Raw genomic sequence first — 21,784 nt, 5'->3', positions numbered from 1 at the left:
AAGTTAGTTTGACTTTCTTGTCTTTTCTTGTATCACAACTTTATTATCATAAAGTTTTACTTAAAAATTATTCATTCGCCTTTCATGTTTTGAAAGAAAGTGTAAGCAAAAATGAATGAATAACTCAAGTGAAAAGTTTTCAATGGTAGAAATGAGGATAAAAAAAAAAGAGACAAGATTCACACATGAAGGAGTTGATATTCCTAATAAATAAAAACAAAATTAAAAAGAAGACAAAGCATAGAGAAAATTACCACATGTGGTCCATATATGATATAATCAGAAAGTAGAAGTTTCATGAAGTGTTTGTTGTGTTTATCGAAACAAGTGATTCCTTGTGGATATAGTCTTTGAACAATACTCTCACGCACATGCCACATGCAAGATAGATATAATAAGGTATGGCTAGAGCATGAAAACATTACAAGAAAAGAGGAAGATAAGAAGAGAGGAAAGAACATTGAATCGGTTTGGTTGTGTTTATTTCTTTCTCTTCTTAAATAAGTGTTTTTTTATAGATAAAATAAGTACACAAATGTTTTTTTCAAGTAATATCTTATCTATCTACTTAAATAAGTGATTTTTAAAGATGATTTATTTTAAATATATTTATTTCAAATTTAAATAGACTCACGTATTGCTTATTAAGTTAATAATGGAAGGTGAAAACACTTATAAAGAAAAAAAGAAAAAGAAAACGAGCAATTATGCAGAAGGAGAGAGCAACGGTAAGAAAATGTGTACGTATAATTCATATATGTAAAAGAGAAAGATAACAAAACAGTTTAGTTTGTTCTTTCCTCTGTATCTTTAAACCAACTGGGACAAAAAACATGTACTGCATTAAGAAAACATAAACATTTTACATTAGACATACGATTTTGTTTACCAAGAATAAAGAATATAAATACAATTCGGATATACTTCAACCTTTTTCATATCTATTACTATACAAAACTATCTAATAGAAAGATTATACAGGAAAATGTCTCTTTTCAAGAGAAAAGTAGGAAGCTTATAGCAATTATAACAATTTTGTTGAGAACTTGTAACACCCCAATTTTTTTCTACATCAAATCTATAATTAATACTAATTAAATACTTCAAATACAATTTTATTTTTATTTTATTGAAAATCTCCATAAAAATAAATATATTGTTTCATAAACATAGATTTTATTAGAAAAGAAAAAGATAATAAAATTTCAATATTTTTTAATATTGACTGTTCTTCGTAGTGTGTGCATCTTCCTCGATATCTATGATCATCTACTCTCATGAAAAATCACAATCATCACAAGTGAAAACCATCACCACAAAGTAAAAGATGAACTATCATAAAATAAAGAAAAAATTAAATTTTGAAAATAAACTCATTCAACGTTTAAAACCTATGATATAAAAGAACATATAAATTTTCATAAGAGATCACGACAATCCCTTGACTTATAGTGTTTTTGGTCTCGAGTCATTCATCATCTGACTTCAACACTCCAAAAATCCTCCAACATCATGTTCATAAAGTTCTCTGTCATTCTCTAGCTTTGACACTCTAAGAACTCTCTCCTCCATCGAGCTACCAACCAAGAGGAATCTATGAAGGCACCCACTCAAGAAACATCAATTATGAACATAGCCCAAACTATCATCATATTCACAATTCTCAACTAGAGTCTATCCATACAAAACTAAAATCACCTTTAAGAATTCCAACTTAAAAAATAAATTAAAAATCAAAACTTCCACAACACAAGATACTCACACACAAAAAAAAAATTATTTCATTAAAATATTATCCTCTCCAAAAACACCCTCTGAAACGCATAAGCTTGAAATAAATTATCAATTTCTTAAAAATCTCCACATATTTAAATTAAAACTCTTTTAAATTTCAAAAGATAATAATCAAAACAAAAACTAACTACAATTTAACTCAAATCATACATACATACAACCAATAAGTCAAAAATAAGAAGACAAGAAAACAAGAATATAAGCTCCCTGCCTCTTATTCTTCACTTCTTCTTTTTTGAATCTTCTCTTACTTATATTCTGCCGCAATTAATTTTATTTGTAATTATTTATATAATAAACTTAATGTGTTATTATTTTCTATTAATCCCAAGAGAACCTTAGTCAATTTGGAACATTGATTAGAAAATTAGTTCCAAAAGCTGGGGTAGAAGTCGATCTTAGGGAAAATTAAACTATAAGAGCTACCTTTTGTAAAGAAGTGATAATTTTTCTTTGTCTTCAAATTAATGAGTTTAAAAGAAAAGGAAGACAGAGACATATGAATGGTTTTGGTGATTAACTTTGTGCAATCTATTTTTGTGTTTGTTGATGCATGCATTGGATGATTAGGATCACATATTTTGTCTTCCCCTACGCAAAAATAAAAGAAGAGTTTGCATACGTTTTCACAACTGAATTACTTGATTGTGAGAGAAGAAGGCACTATACTCTAAACACAAATTAACAAGTTGTCCATAGAAGAAGAAGCAGATAAATAATAATAATTATTATATCAATACATCTATGTGTTGTTTATATATTTATGGAAACAAAACAAATATATAAATATTGTCTCTCATTTGTTTGTTAATATATATGATGCAATTAATGCTCCAAGCTGGCTGCATACTTAACTTTCACGTAAAGTTATGTGTCAACAACACCTCTGAACATTGGAATGTTCCACAGAATCAATAATGGCTCCAACCTTAATTTCAACAATTTAATAGTCTTTCATTAATTAATTATTTCCTTTTAATTATTTATTTATCTCATCTTTCACTAACCAACTTATTACTTACAAATTACAAATGAGTGCAGTGCATTCATTAATTATATAAGCACAGATTTTAATCTCGAAGCACCAACATTAAATTAGGTATATGCCAACAAGAACATGGTTTGACTCACGCATAAATAACATTCAAAAGTTAAATTATTATATTTTGAAAAAATAAATTGATTCTATAAATTCTTCTATATAGAGAGGAATATTCTCATTCTACGTTTAAGTTGTTAAATATGTATATCGTGATCTTTGTAATATTATTTTATTTTGTTTCAGTTTCATTTGAGATAAAAACAAAAATTGTTTATTAAATAACCAAAACAAATAACGTTTCTGTCAAGTTTTCTTCACTGGATTAAAAGGACACGACGTCGCATCAGAGACTTAAAAATAAAAGTTGAAAACATTTTTTTTGTAACTAAGCCAAATTTGGCAATTTCTTTCACTGACACGATATCTATATTAACTTTCTTTGGAAAGATGATAATAGTAGGTAAAGATGATAATAGTAGGTACGCAGACATATCAGCATATATTGCTTTAATTTGTAATAACTTTTATATATAATATTATTTCCCTTAATTTCTTTTTGTATTTAATTCATCTTGAATATTTGCTTGTAGGTGGACACTTGAACATTACAGAATTTTGATAGTATACATTTTCTGTGAATGTAAATTCAAAATAAGTTTTGTTATTACAATTAAGCTTTGGTAAATCATGGACATGTTTTCACATACAAGGAATAAAAGAAAAAAAAAGTGAAAGTAGATCAGACAAAAAGTTGAAAAAATTGAAACTGAGTTCTCTTGAAAAAAAAAGAGTAACTGTACAAATTCTGGGTTGATTAGATACAATTTGTTTTTAGAGGAAAGCAATGGTGTGGAAGCTAGGGTTTGGAGCCTGTTTGCTGGCCTATAAAAGTTTAACACTTTGTATTGTGATTATTTAATATTAATATAAAAGTTTAACACTATGTATTGTGATTATTTAAAATTAAAATAAAACTGAGGCTTTAAAGACAAATTGATTTTTGTAACAAAATAATGACTGCTAAATATATTTTTATCCCCCTAAATAGTATGTACATTACATTTTCATTCTTGTATATATTGAAGAAAAATACTTGTTTCATACAAATACTAAACTTCTATTTCGATTTTTCTAAAAAAACATTATTTTATGAAACTTCTCACTTCTATCACCATCGTCAATCACTCCCATTTCAACACAGTTTCAATCTTGGTTCGGTCCACTATAATTCTTTGAAAAGAAATTACATGTCCTAGAAACTCGACTTCCCCCAATCAAAACTCAAATTTAAAAAACTTGTCATACAATTGATGCCCTCTCAAGATCTCCAACATCATTATCAAATGTTCAACATGCTCCTCCTGATCCTTGGAATAGATGAGGATGTCGTTAATAAACATGACAAAAAACTTATCAAGGCAAGACCGGAATATCCGATTCATGTAGTCCATGAAGATTATTGGAACATTCATCACACCAAAAGGCATCACTACTCATAATATTTGTAGCGTGATATGAAAGTTGTCTTCTACACAGCCTCCTTTAACTAAGATTTGATGATGGTCAGACCTCAAATCAATCTTTGAGAACACACCAGCACCTCGCAACTGATCAAGCAAATCATCGATTTTTGGTAAAGGATACTTATTCTTGATAGTAACCTTATTCAACTATTTGTAGTCAACAAAAAGCCTCGAGCTGCCATCTTTCTGCTTTACAATACTTGAGCTCCCCACAACAATACATTAGGCTGAATAAACTTCTTTTCTAACAAATCTTCTATCTATTTCTTTAGTTTTTCCAATTCAGCTAGAGTCATCCTATGTCAAACAAGAGTTCAATCTAACCCCAACCATATCAAACAATTCTATTCCTTGCTCAATATCACGTTCTGCAACCCTTGAAGCTTGTCCTTCCTCCATTCTTCTTCAAAACACACTTTTCCAGCAAAAATACACTAGTATAATCGGTTATCACCTGATGATAATTGATTATTCCAAAAAGATTCACACATAAATTTTCCAAATTTACAATCTACGAAAGGATAATCGACTATGATCCCAGATAATCGATTATTATAATGATGAGACTCCAAACACACTTTTATATTATCATCTTCTTCTAGTGTTACCTTTCTATATACCTTGTTGAGTAGGCAAAAATTAATTAAGATTATGTTTAATATTTATTACAGAATGACATTTGATCCAGAGGAGTTCATCTGAAGAGAAATAAAGTCATTCAAAACTAACATGTTCCCTCTAAGACCCGTGAAAATAATAAATAAAATAAAAGTTTAAACCCTCAGATGGTCCTCATATTTGTAGGGAAATCTCAAGTGGGTCCTCATTTTTTGAACTGTCAAAATTTGGTCCATATACTTGTAAAATTGAGCCAATTTTGTCATCTCTGTTAAGTTTTGACAAACGGTGTTAAACGCTGATGACGTGGTCTACACTTAAGATGCTGATGTAGCAATATTATGTTACGTGGATTTTTTTTTACGATGAACAGTTTAATTGAAAATGTTAGGAATTCAGAGTCTTCATTATCGTGCGCCTCTTCATCTTTCCTTTCGAGCATTTCAACAGAGTACAAAGCTGAAAAATTGAGCATAATCATCAAATGAAAGATGAAATAGTTTATACATAGAGAAATTAACTTGGGAATGGTTCTGTTGAGTTGGTTGGTACTCAGATCCATGTGAAGTAGGCTAGGGAGGGCCAAAATGGAATCGAGGATGGAGCCGGAAGAAGCAATTGGAGGACAATACTCAGATCCATGGTCATTATGAATCTTAAAATTTCACACTGAAGGATATCGACAACACCACTCACACCATGAAACTGATGCCAAGACCCTCTATCGACCATGTCTGTTCTACTCACTTTTTTGAAGGCTACTAGAACTTCGATTACGACAACTTCAACAGCACTCTGCTCCAGTATAACGCGTCAGTGTATAAAATCGTCATATTTGAGCATTGTCCTACAATCCCAAATTTCCCTTTAAAACGCAAGTTTACGTGCGCGGATGTTGTGTATTATTTTGAGGAGGGGTACATGGAAAAGGAGATACTCCACAAATACCCACCGGTTAAGGATTGCAATAGACGTTTGAACGTGCCTATTGCCAGTCCTCTGGATCGTTACGATGACACTGATGACGGAGCTGGAGTTCTGGAAGAAGCTCTCAATGATGCGTTTGAGGTCAACTATTGTAGTATTCCTCATGGCTGCACAAGATGTAGAGAAAGTGACGAAAGCGAGGGAAATGTTTGTGAGGGAAATTAGGTCTCCGATGGAGGAAGGGATTTCGGCGCGAGGGCATTGGAGGAGAGGTTGAGAAGTTGGAGGGATTCAAGCATGGTGATGGAGGGGGGATGTTGCCTTTGAGGCGGTGGGGTCGAGGCGGTGAGGCGGCGAGGACTCTGTTGAAGGGTACCTATGACCTTGGGGTAGTTGGGGAAGTGGATGTTGGAGGAGAGGGAAAAGGCATGGCGGTTGAGGAGGTCGATGTAGAGGGTGTAGCCCGCGGGGTGGAGTTAGCGGTGGGGAAGGACACGGGTGGAGAGGAGGGAGAGGGCGAGCAAGGGAGCTATGGCAAGAGCGATTTGATTTTCTTTGCTTACTCAGTTAAAAGGTTTGATTTTTATTTGATTTGCTCTGTTAAAACCGCCAAACCAATTATAATCATGGTCATTTGAATTGTTTTAGCTCTGATTCATGAAAAAGTTAACCTGGGGTTGGATGCATCTTGTTTTGGAAAACGAATGCAGGGAGAGATATTACTTGGGCCATCAACGATTGGGAGGAATGAGAAATTCCTAAATATGATTTTCCCCAAGAAAAGTTTGACTGTGCTTGAAACTGTGGTCCATCTGGGTCTTTTATTCTTCTTGTTTTTGGTGGGTGTTGCTCTCTCCATCATTGCATTTCTCGTCCTTGCACGCATCCTTGCCGAGCTCAAACTCCTCACAATTGATGTTGGTCGCATAACAATGGCAGCAGTTGTTGTGAATGATGTTGGAGCATGGATACTGCTCGCTCTTGCCATAGCTCTCTCTGGGATTATCAATTCATGATATCAGTTCATTCTTCTAATAAAATCTTAAAAAAAATTTCACTTAATATAACACTGCTATATCAGCATTTTAAGTGTGCACCACATCATCAGCGTTTAACGCCATTTATTAAAACTTAAAGGAGAGGACAAAATTGGCTCAATTTACAAGTATATTGACCAAATTTTGACAGTTTAAAAAATAAGGACCTATTAGAGATTCCCCTACAAATACGAGGACTACCCGAGGGTTTAAACCATAAAATAAATTAAGTTTTGTGTGATTATGTTTTGATAAATAAATAAATTGATTAAAAGTTTTATTTATTTATTAGTAAATAATATATGTTGCAATTAATGATATACAAATTAAATACATTTTTCTTTCAACAAATGTGATTAACTATTTTAATTAAAAAATATAATGCTTTTATTATATATATTTAAAAGGTAACTTATCTCTTTTAATAATATATATATATATATATATATATATATATATATATATATATATAATTATATAAATAATAATTTTATGTAGCACCTTTGTTTTGTGAGTTCATAATATTTTGAAATAATTATTTTATTTAAGAACGTGAAATGATAATAATATTATATACATAATATATAATATATATAATATATAATATAAATTATGAAATATATATATATATATATATATATATATATATATATATATATATATATATATATATATATATATATATAAAATGGTGTTAGACAAATTGGATATGAGTTTGTGAATCATTGAGTGAGTTTAGGTAAAACTTGGTTACTTTGACAAGATAATTGTATAGTTATATGTTGATGACCTTGATTGTTGATATTGTTGTTATTAATGATTTGTTTTGATGTGATGTATGTGATGACATGTAAGATATTTGTAGGTATATCAAAATATGTACTATTCGAAAATTTTATTCTAAGTAGATGTTTAATACTTATCTATGTTTATATAACTTGTTTCTGTTAGCTCACCCTATATGTTGTAATTGCGATTTCCATCTACAATGATCGTATTTGTACAAAAATAAATATTATTACAGATGTAGTTAAAGTGAAGTTGAGCGACAATTTATATGCGAGAACTATGGTTTTAATTTCAATATTAATAGTTTTGTAATAAAATTATATGAACACTCTATAGTTAATTTGATTTATGAAGTTTTCTAAATTCAATTATAAATAATAAAAAAAAATTGTTTAATTTGTATTCTACAATGGTTTCAAAGTTAAATTTTCAAACAGTTTGTAAAGCATATGACATTTCGATGAATATTATTTGATAAATTTCAAAACATGAGTTGCAAGACATTCTGATTTTGTTTTAACAATGAATAAATTAAGACACTAAGATCATTCTTTTAACACCATTGGCCAAGACTTATGTTGCTTGACAGGGCCATAAAATGCACAAAACATAAGCAAAAACACAGCTAAAAATTTACCAAATAATCAAATGGTAGTGGTCAAATACACATAATTTTCAACACTTTTTCTAAGCTCTTTTGGTACTTCTTTTGTAATCTTTGCTTATAAGCTTTTAGCACTTCTTTTTCCACTTTTTTAACTACAAAACAAGACCACTACACACACAAAAGATTAGTAGTTTGATATGAAAGCTCAAAAGAACAAGAAACACCAAAAAAATCCTACAAAAATAAAAAATAGAGTATGAAACTCAAAAAGACAAAGGAATTTTTATTTTAATAATTTGTCAATATTCTAATGACAAGTACCAACTCAAAACTATAAAGAAAAGACACTAAAATGCTTGTATATGGTGTAATTTTGAAATCCAAGTTTACATTTCTTTTTATTTGTGCAAGCTCAAACTAAGAAAAAAGGACATAAAAACGACTACACATTACTTTAGACAACAAAAATGGATTTGAAAAGATAAATGACTCAAAATATATGGTATGACCTACCCAAAAGATGAACAAAGACTCAACAAAGTTAAAAGTACACAAACAGTAGCCAAAACTATCAAAACATAGCCTGAAAAACATTGATGGCAACATTGTGACAACTCTAACTTTTGCTAATTGTTTTGCTCATAACTTTCTCCACAGAACTCCAAATGAAATGATTCTTTATTTTGCTGAAAACTAGACTCAAAAGGATTTAATATGACTATAGTATTTTTTATATCTATGAGCTAGATGTAGTTTAATTTTTGAAGATCGTCAACATTTACTACAGAGTAAGAAAGATTAATTTTGACCATTCCAAGATAATTACAACAAGACAAGGTTAGAAAAACACAAAGGAAAACAAAAATAACGTAAGCTTTGATTACCAAGTGATAACAATCATCCTAGCCAAGTTAGGTAAAAGCTAAAAGAGATGTTATGGTGATGATGGGAATAGTGATATAATGCGGAAGCTTGGGGGAAAATGAGGGTAAGGCTCACCGCCTTGGTGATATATGGTTGAAGGAATGGTGTTTGATGATGCTTTAAGAGAGATTAAACTGATCCTAAAGGGAAGTGCCTAAAGGAGACCAATTGGAATGCTCTAGCCTTATTGACCTAAAATAAGTAATATGACATAAAAATGACAGCATAACATTACACAAATTTAAAGGTGAAAACAAGAGTAGAAGACACATTTGACTAGCTTGGAAAACAAGGTGAGAAATTATCTCCATTAGGAGAAGGACATATGACAAAAATATTCTCCATTAAGAGGAGGACAAATGGCCACTATCTATAGCAAAATCCTCTTCAATGTGAGCATGACACTTAGCCACTCTCACAAAGGTTTGGACAGCCCACTCCTTACTCTTGGACATTCCACTTGGTCAACAATAGGCCTTAGCCTTTATTGACTTAAGTAGTCTAAAACCCTACACTACTTAACCCAAAATACAAAACCTAAAATAAAACCTATACTACTTGATCCATAATACAAAACTCAAATAAATTTTAAACTTCTTGACCTAATATTAGTCTTACTCTAGAAGCTCTATAATGGTCAAAATGACCCAATATAGAAAGTCTAAGCTCATTTATCTTCAACTCTCCTTGAAAGTGTTTAACCGTAACTAGAAGAGTATGCCATCAGTAGACATGTATACTAATGAATTTCAAAAACATGGTCTCCACATACATATGTCTTAATACTTTTGCATCCTTCTAGCAAATACCCAATTGCAGATATATATTGCCATGTTCGACATGCTAGACTATTCCTGGCAGAAACCCAAATGTAGAAAGATTACATTTTCATCGTCTAGATTAGTCTGTATGCATCAAAGATGAGGATTATATTGATTATATAATAGAAAAATAGACAGTTAGGGAATCAATTTTTACAACTTGGATGGAATGCAATAAAAAATACCTAGAAGCATGAAATTTAACATATCGTCCATTTTTATCTAGTTATATTTACAACAAAAAACAAACCTGTTGGAAACCAAGGGAAAAGGGCAACGCCATTGGAAGGGTATATTCCTTTTGTATGGTTATGGAGGAACAAGGAAAACATTTCTATGGAAGACACTATTTTCTGCTATATGATCTCAAGGTAAAATTCTGTTCACACTTGCATCAAATGGGATAGCATCTCTCTTATTATCAGGACGTAGAATAACACATTCCAAATTCAAGATTCCAATCCCCACACTAGAGCACTCAATTTGCAACATCGAACAAGGAAGTAACCTTGCATATTTATTAAAATTGGCTTACCTAATCATCTGGGGTGAAGCAACAATGACACACAAATATTGTCTTGAAACATTACATGGAACTTTGAATGACATAATGAAAGGCAACAAAGAATCTAATTCAGTTTTTTGTGGCATAGTGATAGTCTTCGGAGGTTATTTCAAATAGATTATTCTTGTCATTCCTCAAGATAGCAACATGATACTTTTCATAGAACAATAAATCTGCCTATAGGACCATTGTCCGGTATTGAATTTGATAACAAACATGCACGTGTTTTAACATGGATTACAAAGTTCTACTGCTATAGAAATTCAAATAGATTATTCTTGTTATTCATCAAGATAACAATCTGATACTTTTCATAGAATAATAAATGCATCCATTGTCAAGTATTGACTTTGATAACAAACATGCATGTGTTTTAACATGGATTACAAAGCTCTACTTCTATAGAAATTCAATAGTTCTCAAACTTCGAATTGGAGATGGTACACAAAGTGAACCTAACGATGGCTTATTTGAGATACAAATTCCATCAGAATATTTAATCCTAAACTTTAGAGATCTTATCCAAGCCATAGTCACAAGCACATATTCAGCTTTAATGGAAAACTACAACAATGAAATGTTTTTGCAAACCAGAACAATATTGGCCAGTAGAATTGAAATAGTTGATGAAATCAAAGAATACATCTTGGTCTCGATTCCCAGTAAGACTACATGCATTACCAATATATTATACCTATACACGCTCAATTTTACTAATAACACAATTTCCTTCATGTAACCCATGTCAACAAAGAGAGTATCTCAGCTCTAATTCTATTGATACATCTAACACCGTGGAAAAGAATGCATATGATGGTATTATTCCAAAATTTCTAAGTTCAATAAGAACATCAGGACTACCAAATCATAGTATTAAACTAAAGATTTGGGCACCACATATGCTTTTAAGAAATTTGGATCAAGCAAAGGGATTGTGTTACGGAAGTAGATTAATAGTAACAAAACTTACAAATCATGTTATCGTTGATTATTACTGGGAGCACAAAAGGAATTGAGATTTATATACCATGTATGATCATGTCATAGTCACAGTCCCCATGACCATTTAAGCTAATCACAAGGGAATTTTCCTTCACGTTATCTTATGCTATGAAAATAAACAAATTTCAGGAACAATCTTTGGCATCAGTAGGCATGTATTTACCAACACCAACTTTTAGTCATGGTCAATTGTATGTTGGAGTTTCTAAAGTCTAGAGTAAGTCTGGATTAAAAATCTTAATCCAAGACAGAAAAAAAACTCTAAATTCTACATACAATGTAATTTTCAAAGAAGTTTTACAAAAGTCTACAGTAAGTCTGAATTAAAAATCTTAAACCATGAAAGAGAAAAAACCTCTAAATTCTACATACAATGTAGTTTCCAAAGAAGTTTTTACAAAAGTTTAGAGTAAGTCTGGATTAAAAATCTTAATCCATGACAGAGAAAAAAAACTCTAAATTCTACACACATTGTCGTTTTCAAAGAAGTTTTACAAAAGTCTAGAGTAAGTCTGCATTAAAAATCTTAATCCATGACAGAAAAAAACCTCTAAATTCTACACACAATGTAGTTTTCAAAGAAGTTTTACAAAATGTATATAGGTTTTATGCATCTAAACACATTTGTGTTCATTATAGGAATTATTATTATGTCATAACCCTTGTTGATGTATTTAAATAAGTACTTGATTGAAGTATTGCGATTACACCATTCGACATTTTTGAGTTTGGTACTTTACTTATTTCGATATTGTACGGAACAACAAAAAAATTATCAAATGGAATATCATTCTTCAGAGCTGTTGAAGTAGTTTGGAAATTTTTTTGGATAAAACTGGGAGCACAATCCTTTTTTCATCCAAGGAGATTATTTGTTTCTTAATCCACATGGTCCGTGAAACATGTTCCTTTTCACAATGATACAAATGTGGTGGTTTTCTTCTTTGAAAAGAGTGAATCATACCATTTAACAAAGGCAAAAAATACAAAATAGAAAGAAACTATGAAAAGATCAAACCTAGTCACTTGGTACCAACAAGGAGTTCCCTAAAAATGTACATGAACATGTGTTCTTCTGTTCATCATGAAATAAACAGTAAAGGGAAGAACCACATCCTAGATGGAAATATTAAGACAAATAGAAAGGAGACTTACAACCAGCATCAATTGGTCCGAGTTGGTAGTTGATAGAAGTAATTGCCAGGTGACCTAAGCTAGTTTTCTTGATTAAATAGGATAAAAGAGCTGGTCATGTCACCTATATAGTTGTCTCACAATAAAAAGCATTTGAAGTGATATAAGCCACTACATGTTCAAAGCACCACTTCTCGAAATGAACAACAAAGCGAGTAGATAAATAATTTGGAGTTTGTTTGGATGTTAAATCACAAATTCTAAGACTTCTCAAACGTGATTTTCTTAAAGGAGAATTGTCTTTGAGAATAGACGTGATGCTGAAAGCAAACAAATGCATGCATGTAGGACTTCCTGCATCTCTAATCTTTTGAGACTCTAATGATTAAACCAGTTGGAGCCTGGTCAGTTCTGAGATGACCTGAACCAATCAAATCACGAAGATGAAATCTCACATCAAGTGGAGACGTTCGAAGACGCTTCTTTTCCAAAGAGGACAACATCATCTCTTTATATCTACGACGGCTGAGAAGAGAAATAATTTCCTTTCTTCCCTGAACAACAAAGTAAAAACAATTCCATTCTTATCTCTAAAACTGTTTACTAATGATCAAAATATATGTAAATATTATTAAAATCTCAAGAATCCTTTGGTGGTTAGAAAAAGATTGGATACAAAAGTAGCATAAGAGCATTATATGACAAAAGGAAGATAAATGTTAATTTTATCTGATGCTTGATGCGCATCATCATGAAAGCCAAATAATAATAATGATAATAAGTTATATTAGTGATGGCGGTGATAATTTTGAAAACAAGAATGACAATGATAACAACAATAATAACAAGATGATAATAAATAATGGTAGCAGCAACGAGGATAAGGACAGTGATAACAATAACAATAATGACAATGATAATAATGAAATGATTGTGATAGTGACAATAACAGTAGCAGTAAAGCTGATGATTGTTGTAACAATGATGGTAGTAATGACTATAATAAAAGCATAAGTGGTGCCATTAATAAAGGTTGCATACTATGAAGATGGTATTAATGGTAATGCCACGTTAATGATGGTTGCTATGATTAAGATAGTGATAATTGTAGAGGCCATTATGACAACAACGCTGTGGGAGTGATGGTGGCAAGTGATGTTGCCAACAGCAACAAACAGTAATGAGTTGACACAAAAACATTAATGACAAGTGATGATGATGATAATGTTTGTAATGGATCTAGGGTGGTGAGAGACTTGTTCACTACCATTCCCATTCTCTTCACTGCCCTCTACATTGTCTTGAAAATCTCCAAAATTAGTGAACTCTTCCTCAGTAAACAACATGTGCATCTATTTGTTTCTGCAAAAGTGGTTAGGGCCATATTTTTCATCACACCTAAAACAAAGGGCTTTCTTGATCTTATCTTGCAATTTTGTATCAAATAATTTTCTAAAAGGAACCCCGCTGACGTCTTGAAGTACTCCCTGAAGAACTGGCTGTCTCCACATTTTTTCCTTTGCCTTCATTGAAACTAGCCAAACCCCTTATCTCTCTGGAAAAAATTTTGGTGACTGCATAAGGCTTGTAACTAGCTGTAGTTCTGGTAACAGTAGTAGACCCTCCTCTAGAATTAACACGAATCTTTTCTTCCACCATATGGGCTTTAAGCATCAGTTCAGCCAATGTACTATAGGTTCGTATAATTTGACTTCTGCCACCAAGTATTCTTGCTCAATCCCCTCCAAAAATCCCAGATATTGCTCAAATTGTTCAATATACTCCTCTACTGTGCCACTTTGGGTTAATCCAATCAAGAGTTCAAAAGGATTCTTAAACATGGTTGGTTGGAACCTTCGTACCACTGCCACCTTAAACACCGCCCATGAGGGATTCTGATTGCATGTCTCCCACCATTGAAATCAGTTCAGTGCTTTCCCCTCCAAAGCCACCATCACAACTTGCACTTTTTTGTCTTCAGAAACTTCCTTCAATCTGAAATAGAGTTCTATTTGTCCACCCATAGGCTTCCTCACCTGCAAAAACTGGAATATCCAGCTTTCTCCAATGCGACTGATCAGTGTCATCCTTATTTCATTTTTTTGTATGATTATTCCCTGTGGAAGACTCGTCCCCGTCCTCCAAACGTTGGAAGCAATCATGATGTTCATTCTCAGCTCTATCACCCACCATTCTTGGATCATCTTTTCCAACCCACCCAATCTTGCTTCCATTCTTGTATTCACCATACCCTGGTTTTACCCCTCCACAGTACCAAGATTCCAGCTCTAGATACCAGTTTGATAGAACTAATATATTCAACTATACACTGGATATACTTCTTTATTGAACACATAATATTTTCCTATCAATGTGACAGGGAAAATTAGCCAAGAACACAATTGTATGTTTACAGGAGATACCAATGTGGTATTCTGAGTGGCATTTCTCTCAGCCCTTCCCGACAATTTTCCAAAACAGAATCGACAAAAACACTCCTAAGGCCCCAACAGACTTATATATGTTTGTTACAGTTATAACCTCTAACTGTTTTAATTGTCTGTTTTCCTTCTTTTGTATACAATACCAAATCTATCTATATATTACACTAATTAAGATATAATAGACAACAGAAAAGAACACCATGGTATACCAAACCTTTGATTACAACTAGATAGGATGATCTATCATATCCAGACTAGCAATATGAACTATCAACGTTTTAGACATCTCTTGCTTTATTAAAGATGAAATATTTGCAGTTCCAAAGGACTACAACCCAAAGAAAAGACCCAACCCACACAAAATTATCTCTCAACTCGACATCAGTTGTTTTATTAAAGATGAAATATTTGCAGTTCCAGAGGAGTACCCAAATCACACCCCAAGACAGAAATTACTCAATCAACACAAAATTATCCCTCAACTGCTCTGGAATAAACATACGATGGAATAAACTCCAAAGATGCACTTAGCCAAGCCTAAAACAGTGCTTAACAGCTTGAGTGCAACCTAATGGATCATTTACTTGATAACTTTTCAAACGTATATTGTCCTATAAAAATTTGAGTTTAGTGGGAAGGGCAGTCAATTTAGGGGGAGGCCCGGTAGGTCCTCTCGAGATATGGTGAGGCTTAGCTAGCAATGTTACGATGTGTCTAATACAAATATGTCTTCCAGTCAATAGTGATTGTAAACCTAGCACATGATATGCGCAAAAAATCACATTATACATCCACTGCACTTAACAGTTGATGAAAAGTTACACAAATCCGTTTAACTTGCTATTTGGTATACGTTATAACTTGCCAAGCCAAATGCAAGCCTTCACCCCAGAACCCAGTCCTCAAATTTCAGGTAGCAGATTAACCTCAAATAGTAGTAATACCTCAGTTGAAGTACCCATATTATGCACTAAGTCAAACATGAACATACATCATGCAAAAGTTTCAAGCAGCCAGTGATTGCACATGGAAATGATTAAATGCATATACCTGAACAATACCCTTGAGATGAGAGCCAATGTTTGGAATTGAAAACCAATACATGTTTGGATCAATAAGTTGCCTAGTCTGAAAAGTGCCCAGCAGAATTATTATGCATAAATATTCAACCAAAAAATTGTATATTAAGTGACATTTGGAAAAAGTTTTACAGAGGTTATCTTATTGTGTAAGCACACAAGATGAAAATGGTAAGTATTTGGTTATGCATATAAATATTATAGAAAGGTATATTTGTTGAATGTATTGTGTGTCTAATGCAGACCACACTACCTTTGTCTTCATACAATAATGTCATCCTGGAGCATTTTTTATGTATTGAAGAATACTTGACACAGCATCCCAATGGCTATCACAAGGAGCATTTAGAAAATGGCTTACCACACTAACTGACAAAATGATGTCGAGTCTAGTGATTGTGAGATAATTGAGTCTACCTACCAAGCCGCAATACATTTTCAGGCCTTTCAATGGCTCCCCCTAACTCGGAAGAAGCTTGATATTGAGATCCATAAGAGTATCACAAGGACGACTATCAAGCATACCAGTTTTAGTAAGAATGTCAAAGGCATATTTACGATGATTAATGACAATTCCAGAAGAAGATTGAGAAACTTCAATGTCTAAGAAATACTTTAAAGGGCCAAAATCTTTAGTATGAAATTGATGTGAAAGGTGCACTTTGAGTTGTTGAATTCCAGTCTCGTCATCACCCATGATGACAATGTCATCAACATAAACAAGGCAAATGCACTTACCGAAAGAAGAGTGAAAGGAGAAGACAAAATAATTAGCCTCACATCTAGTCATGCCAAATGGTATCAATGCAGAATTAAAACGACCAAACCAAGCTCGAGGAGATTGCTTCAAACCAAAGAGAGACCAATGAAGTTTACAAACAAGACAAGAATCACCAGGAGCAAGAAAACCAGTGGTTGATCATAAACTTCTTCCTGCAAATGTAAGAATGCATTTTTAATATCTAGTTGATGCAGAGGCCAATGATGAGTACCAACCATAGCCAGAAAGAGATGAACAGAAATTATTTTAGCCATAGGGGAAAAGGTGTCCCCATAATCCAGACCAAAAATTTGTGTATATCCTTTGGCGACCAAGCGAGCTTTAAACCGATCAACATGACCATCAAGTCCAATTTTCACTATATAAACCCAACGACAACCAATTGTTCACTTGCCAGGAGGTAAAGGAACAAGTTCCCATGTGCCACTAGAATGTAAGGCTGCCATGTACTGCTAGGAAGTGGACTTTAAGACTAACTCAACTCCACAAAACTGGCTTGTAAGGTGAAGTTTGCACCCACATATATACTCTAAATTGACCTTGTCTCGTCGATGAGGGACTCCCAACACACACCCCTCATGTCAAATATATACATTTCATGCGTGAGACTAAACATTAATAGGTAGTCCGATAATGGCCCAATAGCGGGTGGAATGACATTCCAACAAATACAAATCTCATAAGGATAGGCTCTGATACCATGTTGATAAGTGAACTTTAAGCCTAACTCAACCCTACAAAACCGACTTGTACCCACATATATACTCTAAATTGGCCTTATATTTAGTCGATGTGGAACTTCCAACACGAGCAAAGAATTGTAGGGGCATATTGGGAAAGTTCAAAAGGTTTATGAGAGGAAGAAGTGGAAACATGTCGCATGGGGACCACAAGCATACACACATTGATTATGTTGCTAACATAATTGCCTACATGGATTCTAGAAGGAATGCATGGATCTTTCATTTTTCGGGAGAGAAGAGAGGATATAGGTTTTGGTTTTGGTTTGGGGGAGAGGGGAGAGGGGATTGTGGTTGGGCTGGGAGTTGGGAAAAGGATCACTATTACCCTCCTGTTTTAGGACTAAGGAATAATATCAGTAACTATTTTTCTCTATTCCATCCGATTTCTTTGTTGTTACCTATCAATTGGTATCCAAAGCTCATTTGGTGGTTATAGGATTAGAGGATAAGGCGCTCAGTTGGTATTAGTGGCGGGAAGAACAGAGCCAGGAGGTCAACTGAGAGGAATTTAAGGGTGCATTGATTTGATGTTTCCAATCAGGGTTGGTACAAAACCCATTTGGTATGTTACTGAGTATTAAGCAAACGAGCCTCGTAATGAAATACCACAAAAAAATTTAACAATCGGCCAGGTGACCACCGTGTAGTCAACGTAATGCTTGAAGACTAATGGACAAACGAAAGTGGTGAACAGATGCTTGGAGACTTATTTCAGATGCATGACAAGCACCAAACCCAGAAAATGGCATATGTGGCTTAGTTGGGTTGAACACTGGTATAATACAAACTAACATGAGGCCACTAAGATGACACCTTTCAAGGTAATGTATGCAAGAGATCCTCCTCCGGTGATTAGAGGAAATGTTTCAGCAACCTCTATAAACGAAGTGGCTGGGATGATACAAGACAAAAATGAAGTGTTAGACATATTGAAGGATCACCTGGTGCAGTCCCAAAATCGGATGAAGCAACATGCTGACAAAAGTAGAAAAGGAGTGGAGTATAAGGTTGGGGATGTTGTGTATTTGAAGATACAACCATACAAATTGAAGAAGTTGGCCAAGGGAAACTTAGTCCGAGATAGTATGGTCCATATGAAATTATTGAGAAGATTAGAGAAGTGGCTTATAGATTGATATTTCCGAGGATAGCAAGGTGCATCCAATCTTTCATGTGTCTCTATTGGAGCCCGTTGTGATAGCCAAAGTTGTTGTTCAACCATTACCACCATATGTGACTGAGAAGGTTTAGTTACAAGTCCATCCTGAAGATGTTTTAGCAATGAGAAGAGATAGCCATCAATCTTTAGAAGTGTTAGTGAAGTGGGTGAACATGCCTGATTGTGAGATAATGGAAGCATTTCCTAGACTTCACCTTGAGGAAAAGGTGAATTTTAGAGAAGGAGGCATTGATACGAGCTAAAAATTGGAGGGGCATATTGGGAAGGTTCAAAAGGTTTGAGAGGAAGAAGTGGAAACATATCACATGAGGACCACAAGCATATGCATGTTGATTTTGTTGCTAACAAAATTGCCTATGTGGCTTCTAGAAGGAATGTAGCGATCTTTCGCTTTGGGGAGATAAGAAAGGATATAGGGTTTGGTTTTCGTTTGGAGGAGAGGGGAGGGCAAATTGTTGTTGGGCTGGGAGTTGGGAAGAGGATCGTCATTACCCTCTCTTGTTTTGGGACTCCGAAATAATATTAGTTACTTTTTTTTTCCATTCCATCCTATTTCTTTGTTGTTGCCTATTATACACCATTTCCAAGATTTGACTTTGCTACTTTGGGTAACAAAGCTGCAACCCTAGCATTGCACTGAGACTCTTAAAACCTCAAATGTTAATCCCGAAAAGCAAAAACCCAAGCATCCATATTTTATATTTTCACAAGGTATGGTAAGAAAAGACATTAGTTTTAATTTGTAAAATATAAAAATACTGTGATTGCCTCTTTTAGTTATCATTGGAGATTTCATGTTCTGTTTATAATCATTAACTTTGAGTGATGGTTATAAACAAAAAAATGCCTGAATATTAAAGCAATGTTTTATACTCCACTTTACTCACAAGGACGCCAGCATTAATTAGAACAGAGATGTGACTGTCCTTCACCTTTCCCCCGAGTGACAAGAGTGAGCACTGCATCAAAAAAACCATCCTCAGCACAGAAAACCATTTAGTGTCCTGGGATAACATAAATACTGACCAACATTTTTGTTTTAAATCAAAGTACCAAACTATAAGATTAAAGCTGGTAAAAAGGAATAATATATGTCCAATATTAGGATTTAATATTAATCACTATAAATGTGGAAATGTGGACGTGCCAGGTTCTTAAATTATGCATTTGTATTCTCCCAAAATAAGGGCATTTTGCCAGGTTATAAACTTCTCTGTTGAGTAGACAGTTAAATAGTAAAAATTGAAAGGATTAAACAAAATATGCTGATTTGAGTATTTCACTCACAAGCTCCTGATGTTCAATACCCGTTTCTAGCTTTGAATCTAGAACATGAGTCTTCAACCACCCAAAAACTTCATATTCCTCTACTTTCTTTCCTTCCATTCTTTTCACAACACGATCTATCTATGCATCAATAGTTAGACAAAGTAAAGACATCAGTTTATCAACAATTAAGCATAACTCGATCAGTAGATACACATTGGTAGTTGGTAAAAAAAAGCACCAACGAAATTTAATCTTTTTACTGGAAAGGGAAAAAAATGTTTCAAAATAAGGAAACGTCTCTTATTATAGAACAGTTAGCCACTATGGCCAAATAAAACATCCCTGAGACTGAATTATAGACATAAATTTACATATATACAAAGACGGATTAGTTTACACTTCACACAAATGTAAGTTAAACCACACATCATCACTAAATATCACTTTATTGGATCGTTTGTCCCAGAACCTATTGTTTATACCATATATGCTTTTCAAAAAAGGAAAATAAGTACACACGATATATTTAATCAAGAAATAGTTAAAACTCAACAATAGGATAGATAATGTTGAATGACATAAAAGTGCCAACTCTCACACTAGTGTAAACTGGGGGAAGAAGGTTTCAAACAGGAAACCAACCTGGTTAAGGTAGTCATCCAAAAACATTACGGCATGATCGTCCTGTCCAGTATTTAATTTGAAAAGACGCAAAACTTTGTCCCTCCTCAGAGACTACACCACAAATAAATTAATTAGTATTATCACATTAATCCAACAGAAACCCATCGCATAAATTAGCAATAACGTAAGAGAGGAGAAAACAGTATTCAGTCGCGAATTACATTTACCAAACTAAGTCTAAATTCCTCAACAAACAGACCTCTAATTCCCTATCCACTTGCGTTCTGTCCTTCACACTGCTATACAATTGTGACTTCAATATAAAAGGCTCCACCGAACCCTAGAAACAAGTACACCATACCACTATTAAAATCCAAATTGAATAACTAATTCGTTAAACGTACGAAGAATGCAATTAAAATTAAAATTCTGAGCTCGAAAGTGGTTAACGGTAATCTAACCTTTTGAATGTGGGGAAACTGAGCTCGCATGATTCGAAGCGCAACCGACGTATCGGTGAACGTAAGATCGTCCTCTGCTAATTGCGGTAAGATTAGTCCAATCTACAAAGAGATACAAAAAACTTAACATATAGGAGAGGATTGCATTGCATACCGAGTGAGGATGTATTTCCGGCGTCGGAATCTTCATCTCGACGGCGTTTTGTCCCTTTCGATGAAGATTCTGGAAATTTCTCCATGGACTGCGCGGTGCTGCAAATTCGAATTTCCACACCACTCGTAATCTGTGTCAGATTGATTTTAAATAAATATATTAAACACAGTACATTAATAATCTAATTTTCTATCTTATTTTTATTTTTCAGATGTTTTGTATTTTATTTAATCGTTTCCATCATCTAGTTTTCAAACTTTTTATAC

At 33.4% G+C, this 21,784-nt stretch overlaps 1 protein-coding gene across 2 annotated transcripts; it reads right to left on the bottom strand.

Moving 5' to 3' along the window:
• Nucleotides 1–12,653: 12,653 nt before the first annotated feature.
• On the bottom strand, nucleotides 12,654–21,678 carry LOC124838340 (Serine/Threonine-kinase). Of its 2 annotated transcripts, XM_047313913.2 has the most exons (8): nucleotides 21,519–21,678; nucleotides 21,365–21,438; nucleotides 21,163–21,243; nucleotides 20,922–21,014; nucleotides 20,298–20,417; nucleotides 19,898–19,969; nucleotides 16,278–16,355; nucleotides 12,654–13,337 (listed from the first exon to the last, which is right to left on the bottom strand). In XM_047313913.2, the coding sequence occupies exons 1-8, from the start codon at nucleotides 21,601–21,603 to the stop codon at nucleotides 13,146–13,148; spliced, it is 795 nt and encodes a 264-aa protein (XP_047169869.2). In that variant the 5' UTR covers nucleotides 21,604–21,678; the 3' UTR covers nucleotides 12,654–13,145. The 2 variants fall into 2 exon arrangements, with proteins under 2 accessions (XP_047169869.2, XP_047169875.2); XM_047313919.2 differs by lacking the exon at nucleotides 16,278–16,355.
• Between the last annotated feature and the right edge of the window lie 106 nt (nucleotides 21,679–21,784).

This window comes from Vigna umbellata, chromosome 8 (assembly GCF_029865625.1).
Source record: "Vigna umbellata cultivar VRB3 chromosome 8, Vumbellata_1.0, whole genome shotgun sequence".
Taxonomy (NCBI): Eukaryota; Viridiplantae; Streptophyta; class Magnoliopsida; order Fabales; family Fabaceae; genus Vigna; species Vigna umbellata.
Note: the sequence above shows the minus strand (reverse complement) of the source record. Positions and strands in the feature narration are given on the sequence as shown.